The sequence below is a fragment of the Corvus brachyrhynchos genome, unplaced genomic scaffold, assembly GCF_000691975.1.
Source record: "Corvus brachyrhynchos isolate BGI_N302 unplaced genomic scaffold, ASM69197v1 scaffold10, whole genome shotgun sequence".
Taxonomy (NCBI): domain Eukaryota; kingdom Metazoa; phylum Chordata; class Aves; order Passeriformes; family Corvidae; genus Corvus; species Corvus brachyrhynchos.
The window spans coordinates 1,935,868-1,943,964 of NW_008236180.1; the positions used below are offsets into that span (position 1 = coordinate 1,935,868).

General features: G+C 50.9%; 1 protein-coding gene across 1 annotated transcript in view; it reads left to right on the forward strand.

The window, feature by feature from the left end:
- JPH2 (junctophilin 2) overlaps window positions 1-8,097 on the forward strand; it is a 32,867-nt gene that overhangs the window by 19,151 nt on the left and 5,619 nt on the right. The window contains exons 4-5 of the mRNA XM_017735473.1: window positions 4,514-4,632; window positions 8,036-8,096. Coding sequence (XP_017590962.1) covers window positions 4,514-4,632; window positions 8,036-8,096 — 180 coding nt within the window. The remainder of the gene's footprint in view (window positions 1-4,513; window positions 4,633-8,035; window position 8,097) is intronic.

Here is an 8,097-nt window from a genome sequence, read left to right on the forward strand (position 1 = left end):
GAGAGAGGAGTTTAGCAGAGGACTCTCTTCCTAGAACTGACTCATTAATTACTTTTGCTTAATGGTCTTCTAGACAGCTCCTAATACCAAGAATGGCAACAATCATAGAATGGGTTGGGTTGGAGGGGTGTTCAGTTGGTCCTTGCTCAGGGTTTGCTGAATCAATGGGAGAAGGGAGACCCTGGAGAAGGAAGGACAGTGCTGGACAGGCCTGTTATTCCCCTAATAAGCAAATGTGAAGGTAGACAGCTGAACTGTTCCCCTATTTCTAGCTGCAAGGTTATTGCTGCATCCCCAGGCACCTCAGCCCTGTCTGGTATTTGCAGTATTCCCTGCTAATTCCAATTTCATTTGCCGTCTAATCCAATGTGGATGTGCAAAACCACATAAACTGTCCAAAGGACGGGCGTGCTGGCTCGGTTTGGGCCTCACCTGTTAGCGCGGTGCTCAGCTGCGGCTCGTGTGTCCACGGGGGATTTTAGCAGCAGTTGGAGGAATGATTCAGCAGTGTTTCTGGGAGATGGCCAGGAAGGACAGGAGTGGTGCTCTGTCCTGCACTAGTACAAAAACGATTAGAGCATTAGAGCCATGCCAGAGGAGCAAATGAAGCAGCATATGCATTTAACCCTCCCGTCCTGCTGGGATGTGAAGCCTGGCAGCCGCTGTGATCCAGCGGGAGGCAGTGGCAGCAGGGCTGGGACAGGGGCTGCAGACATTGCCCACATGCCTCCCCTCAGCTCGGCACCGGGCTGCTGCTCCTCCTTGCAAAGAATTCACTGGAGCTATTTTTAATAGCACTGCCCAGGGAGATGGCTCAGAGTGCAGTTGGGAAGTGCTCATCCTGGCAGTGCTGCCTTTTGGGACAGGGAGCACCGGTGTGGGTTTGTAAAGTCCCCTCTTTGTGTTTATTTCCTCCAGCTGGATGTGTTTATTGTTCGTGGCTCACTTTCCAGTGCTGCCTTGAAAAGGGTCTTTTGGATTCTGCTGCTGGCTGCTCTAACGCCTCATGGTCTCTGTTTCAGTTTCCCGCTGAGCTCCTCTATCTCCAGACTTCTCCTCTGCTGGTTTTTGCAGGGGCTGTTTAGTGCAGAGGTGCTGGGAGCTGACAACACAACAGCAGTAAATAAAAAAAGTGTGGCCCTGATTAAAGTGTGCCTGAATAGCATCAAATTTATCAAGGCTGGCATTTCCTTTTTGTGAAAGCTCATTCTGCTTTTTGAGAAGATCTTAACCTTGGAAGAAATTTTTCCTCTTGCACGTTTCACTTCTGAGGTTTGAAAATCACCTTCCTGACACCCTCAAACCTCCCTGGGCTTTTTCTTTCCTTAACTCCTGCTCCTGGCAGACCCCAGGCCGTGGGATGGGACAGGCTCTTGTGCTGCGTGCACTGGGCTCTCCCAGGGCGGCTGGCGTTTGTCTCCTGCTTTGCTGCCAGGGCCAAGTTTTCCTCTGTGCTGAACTCCCAGGCTCTGCCAGCCACATGGATAAATAATAAATTCAGGGATACTCGAGGCCAGTTAGATGTTATTGTTATGGCTGGCCCCTTTCCTCTAGGCTGGACTTTGTCACAGTGCTACTAAACCCTCAGTGTGGGTTTTTTGGAGGGCTCTGAGCAGCACTGCCTTCCCAAGGTGCGCTGGGGATGTGCAGCTCAGCCAGGGAAGATGTACTTAAGACACCATACCATGTCTCTGAAAGCCAAGCATTCATCACCTGGCTGCTGCCATATAAATGATCTCAGCAGCAGAGAGACCCAGCACAGGGCATCAGCAGTCCTGCTGAGGCCAGGCTGCTGGCTGGGAGAGCAGTGCTCTCCTGGGATGCTGACAGGGCCAACATGTGGTCTGCTGGACGTGCCAGATTTGAAAATGCAGCTGTGTTGACCATAGCCCCTCACAATCAAACACTTCTGGATGACTTTTCAAGCAGGGGGGACAGGAGCAGAGGTCAGCTGTGTCCCACAGAGTGAGAGGTGCCATGGGGGCAGTGCAGGATGCCAAAGTTGTGCTGCTCAGCTTCTTGTCACCGCTGTGTGCAGCCCGGGAGCTGCCCCAGAGTGTCCCTGGCCTCACACCCCTCATTGTAGAGCCCTGCTACCCCTGAGGCCGTGGTGTCTCACAGTGATGGCTCAGCTCCCCACCACCCAGAGCGTCCTCACTGAGCCTCTGCAACCCAGGCTGGATTTTCTTGGTCTTGCCATCTCTTCATCTGCAGGAATTGCAGCCAAATAGCATCCAGCAGTTTCTCTAGAGGAAAGCAAAACTCCAGCAGGAGAAAAGCATAATTGGGAGCTACCTCGTAACCTCCATCATCCCCAGGCTGTTCTCTTGTGTTGCCCCCAGGTGCTGGGAGAGGGCTGAAGCATGCAGGAGCCATCTGCACCCACTTGGTGACATGTTCAGCTCTGTCCTTACTAGTGAGAGCAGACCCCACCTCTAGTGCACTTCAGACTACTTCTTTGGGAGCTACTTTGAGGAAAGCACTTGCCAGGAGCTGCCTGCTGCTCCCCCAGCTGGAGCCAGCTGGCTGATTGTCTGGCTGGGAATTGGTCAGGATAGCATCTGCCTGGCTCAGAGAGCAACTGAAAGGGAGAATTTTATCTCTTGATGGTGAATCTCATCCTCCAGAAGCAGCAGGACAAAGGCAGAGCCTGGAGCATGTCCTGCCAGGATGAAGAGCTGGATCCTCCCTTTGCAAGCCTCTTCCCTGGGGCTGGCGCCAGGCAGGCTGTGTGCCCCAGGCACAGCACACCCAGCCCACTCTGATCCCCCAGGCATGGAGAGCACAGACTCATCCCCCCTGGCCCCTGCCAGATTATAGTGGAATTAATCACGCTGATTATATGTTACCAAAAAAGGAGGTGCTTTCTCTGTTCAGAACTGGCTCAGACTCCCTGCTTGCAATCAGCAGCTTAAAAATGCTGTTTTCTGCCTCATCACGTCTCTGGGTTTTTCAGGAGCTGTAGTAATTTTGGATAAAAAGACCAAGAATGACTGCAATCCCAGGCAGCTCAGCCTGCAGAGAAAGTGGGGAGATAGATAACATGTGAGTGTGGGCAGTGAGGTGAATCATGGCTCCAGCAGAGTGGGATGTCATCCCAGGGAGGGACAGGCTGAGCCACAGCAGCTCTGCACTCTCTTCTCTATCGCAGGCTCTGAAGAGTGTTTTTGGCCCCTTGTCAAGTCACACTGTTGCCTGTATCAGATGGGATTGATGCCCTACTTTTAGTTCTTTCCCTGGAGCTACTCAGAATGTCATATGTGTGCATCTTCTCTCTTGTAAGGGTCTCAGAACAGCATTTCTATCACCTTTTCATTGCACCTGTTGAGTATTCAGACTTCAGCTTGTCTTGTCTGCCTACTTCATCTTAGTTTAATGGGAAGGAATCAATCCTTATTTCATGACTAACAGTCCAAAAATTCCTCTGGAGTGTTTTCACTGCAGGAATGAGAACTGCATCTTTCCTCCTTTTTTGTCCTAAGACATGACCAGATACCAACCTGAATCTGAAAAGGACTCATCAGATACCCTACGACCACAGTAAAGGTTGTAATTTGGGGTGAATTGGTGTTTGAGGAATGCTAACTGCTTATCACACAAAAATATGTGGATTTGTATGTGAAACAGGGAATATGGGGAGCCTCAGAAAATATGACAGTGAGAGCATGGGGAAGGCAGCTCTCAGCAAGACTTGAGTGTTACAAAGCAGCTGCATATACTGTGCTTCACCCGCTCTTATTTTTAAGGTGCAACCTTGCTGTTTGAAGTCAGCTCCTTCCCAGACTGTGAGCAGCTGGGCTGTAAAGCCAGCCCTGCTTTTAGCAAAAAGATCACAGGGCCCCGAGCATGAGGCATGTGAGGAATATGACAGCTGGCCAGTAAAATAACCCCCATAGCCTGTAGCCCTATGGAGCAAGGAGGAGATGTGCTGGGAAAGAGTGGAGAGGACTCAGAGAGCCAAGCTGAGAGGGAGAGAATAGCCCTGATGAGGTCAGCCCCTCAGGCTGCAGCGAGTAAAGGAGCCCCTGGACAATGCATGTTGTTTGCTGGAGAGCTACAAGAGAGAAATTTGGGGTAAAACCTGTCTTATGTGCTGAGCAGGGGCACACTGCCTCTGGCGAGGTGCAGCAGCTTGGGACTGGTGATGCATGGAGGAGTTCAGCCACCAAAGATGCCTGTGTGATGCTTCAGTCATTCCTCTGAGCAGCACAGCAACGAGCCCGTTCTGCAGCACCTGCTGCCTCACTGCAACACAGGAACGCGCTCATATTTGCAAATACACCTGCCCTGTTCCCTATGTGCAACCTTTCCACCTTGAGTATCTGGGCTCCTTCCTCGTTGAAAATCTGCTCTTCTCTCCCTGAGTGTAGGGTTTTGGGTCACGTGGGCAAGTTCTGAGTGCTGTTATGCCAGATGGGCTGATTCAATTTTGGTGCCAGCCAGTGTTTGCTGGGTGAGCTGCGATGACCTTGGCTCAGAGAGCGCTCACTGTTTTTCCCTCTTCTCTCTGCAGGACGGCTCATGCCAGAGTCAAGGCTGAAGGGTCTGAGCAGGCAGCTCAGGCAGCCAACAATGAATCGGGCATAGCCAGAATGATGGCCAGGGAGCTCTCCCCAGACTTCTACCAGCCAGGTAGGATCAGAGGCATCTTCCAAGAGGGGTCTTGCAATTTCCATGGGGAATCCATTCAAGTGCTTCACCCACTTCGTAATTCCACAAGTTACCCTCATGTTTATCTTAAATCCTCTTTTGCTCAATTTCAGCCAGACCCTTGCCCTGGCTGATTTGCTGTCCTCCTTACACCACTGTTTTACTCACTGTGTTACCATAGCCTGGAGAAAAAACCCACAGCTTCTCGACTTCTCATGTTTTTCCACACACCAAAGCCCTCAAAACAACAGGCAGGACAGGCAGCAAGCTTGGGGCTATCTGCAGTTCTCCTGTAGATACATCCCTTGTGGCTTTTTCTTGGAACAGTGTTGCACATTGACTCACAAACCCATATCCTGTGGGGCCTCAGAACAATCAGACTCTGCTAATTAGGGTCTGTAATATCTTATAAGAAAGCAGCTAATACGAAATACTATTTCCTTGATTCTCTATTCATTTGTTAGCATCACTGCTAATTATTTGGCTGGGAAGACACTTGGGAGGATCCTTCTGTGAGACCAAGCACTGAGGATTAGTAGATGGGAAATGTAATATTAGAAGCAGCATTGTGAACACCATTACCTTTCCCTGGACTGAGTTAGCTAGAGATATGCTCTTCTTGGAAAACTTCCCTTTACAGAGAGGGAAGGTAATAAGAGAGCAGAAAATAGAATTCCAGAAGCCTACATTTTCATCCTATCTTTCTTATTATCTGGCTTTATTGCCTGGAGTGAGTGTCCCATGGTTACTGAGGCAAGATCAGAAGGGACTGTCACGGCAGCAAAACTGAGGGTAGAAGTCAAAGGTTGACTCGTGCTCAGCAAAACCTGACACCTGCCCCTGCTCTGATTTCGGTGTCTCTGCATCTCCTGTACCACACCTTGGCACAGGGCACACAGTGGGAAATGGGAACAGCTAACAGCTGGTGCCTGGCTGGGGAGAGTCGTGCTGACAGTTTTTCCTAAATTCCCTGTACTCTCACCTTGTGCTGGGGAAACACTTTGCTGCAGGGCTGCCCCTTCCTCCCCATCACCCCACCTACAAGCTGGGGAAACACCTTGCTGCAGGGCTGCCCCTTCCTCCCCATCACCCAGCAAGGCCCGTTGGAGCTGGCTGTGAGTGGGGAAACACCAGAGCACCTGGGTGCGGGCATGAGCCAGCCTGTGGCACTTCATTTAACAATGGCTTGATCCTCACATAAGCCCCCCAGCTGCCACTCACAGCTCTACATTCACCCTTTGCACACTGGGGTATTTATAGCACAGAGACAAGGGAAACTGGAATTCCTGAGGGGAGGTTTTGGACATCTAGCTAGATTATTTTTTCCAGCCATGGCAATTGAATGAGACAATTGAAACAGTCTCTGTAAAACACTTGGGGCAGCCTGACCTCCACTCCTGGCTCCTCAGGTGCTGGATTCTCCTGCTGCTGTTATGTAGAGCCTCACTTGGGTCCTGGCCTCTCTTAGTGGCCTTCTAAGCTCCTGATGCATGTTATTCTTCTATGATTCTTTTAAACCTCTGAATTCCCAAAGTGCACAAGAATATGTCTCTGCTTGCATGGTTGCACCATCCAGGAACAAACAGACAGCAGTCCAGCCTTGGATTTTGCTAGGACTGAGAGCTGCTGGTCACACAGCCAGGAGAGCCTAGCAGTGTTTGGTAGCTGTATTTCTCCCTGCTATCCTGGCAGATAGACCATGCTGTGTCTGGCAGAGGCAGTCCTGCTCAGCAAGCCTCATATCCCTAGTAACTGTTGAGCCCTGGATTTCAGTTAGGGTATCATCCCTAGTAACTCAGAGGAAAGGATGTAAGCCAAAACCCTTGGTGAAATGTGCTGGGAGATGAAGGTGGGGAGGTGAGTGCGTGCCCTCCAGGCAGTTGGGGGATTTTGTGTTGTAAATTATTCAGGAAGAGAAGAAAGCAGCAGGAGAGAGCAAGGAGCCTGGAGCTGCAGGCAGCCTATTTTGGGGAGTCTGAACAACTGTTGGAATGGCTTCCAAATAACTCACTTGCAGCCAGAAATAAATGGCCCTGAATGGGTCACCTGCTGGTTGACAGGAGTGTGCAGGCGGAGCAGAGCAGCTAAAATCAGTGCCTTCCTTTCCCCACTGCCCCTCCAAGCAGAGGCATTGCCTGCATGGACAGGAGGTAGCAGTGTGCAAGTCATATCACTGACTTATGAGAGGGAAAGGAGCACCAAGCCAAATTTCCCAACCAGACTCAGGTCTGCATCAGTCCTTGAGATGGAGGAGATGAAGGGAGGGACCTCAAGGCAGCCAGGGATGGTGTGGCTCCAGGATCTGTGTCATTCAGGAGCACAGAGCAAGCCCCGTACATCTGCACCCCTTAGCATCACTGGGGGTCAGCAGAATGAGGCCAGAGGAGGTGCTTTTCTTCCAAACAAGCTGCTCTGTGACCTCACACAGCCCAGTAGGAGCATGATGCTCTTATTCTCACTTGCTATGAGCATCATGGTGATGTGTGGGGACCCTTCTCCCAGTGTGTGGAACACTGTGGAGGGTTGTTATTCCACAAGATATTCCCACTTTTTTGGTGATGCATTTTGGTGGATATCTTCAGTGCCAGGCTCTGTCTGAATTCCCCTGACCCAGGCTGGGCTGCAATTTGCAGTGGGGTTAATAAGAAGTACAGATTTAATGATAGGTGAACAATTAACAATTGAAGTGAGGCAATGTTGCTAGGAACTCACAAGTCAGTGTGTGAGATGAGGCCAAAACGAAATCTGAAGCCCTGAGCCACCCTTCCTGATGGTGCCAGGTAATTTTGCTGCTGTTGTGGAGCTCAGGGCAGACAAGAGGGCTCTATAACTTCCAACCCTGCTCCATATATAAGAAACGTATTTTTCCCATCATGAGGGATGGCATGTAGATCACTTGGGGATCCTGTCTTTCCTGATGACACTGGTCTCCTGTGTATCACTGGTGAAGTTGCCATGCTGTTAGACACCAAGGAAGCCACATGGAAGAATTTCCCAACCATTAAATAAAAAAATCCCAAGCTTGGTTGGGAGCCGTATCCTCCTTAGCCCCAGCATGACCCATCTGTATGACCACAAGAAGCTGGGCTGCAGATTTTCACTGTTTCTTTACCCTTATCTGCAGCTCCTGCCCACTCCTTCAGCTCTTCCCAACTGGGCAGCCCACAATAAGGCTTGAAGCCTTCAGCTGTTCCTAGAGGAAATTCCTCCTGGTGGCAGGGTCCGGTTTGGGAGTACCTCCTCTCCCAAACTCCAGCCTGGACCCTCGCACCGTGGTCCCCAAACCCATTGGTGCTGGGGGCACAACTGCCAAACCACGATGGTGCCGTGGCGCTGGGGTACCCAGCCCCAGAGTGACTCCTTACACCAGCCCTTCTCTCCGCAGGCCCCGAGTACCAAAAGCGGAAGCTGCTGCAGGAGATCATCGAGAACGCGGAGCACGGGGTC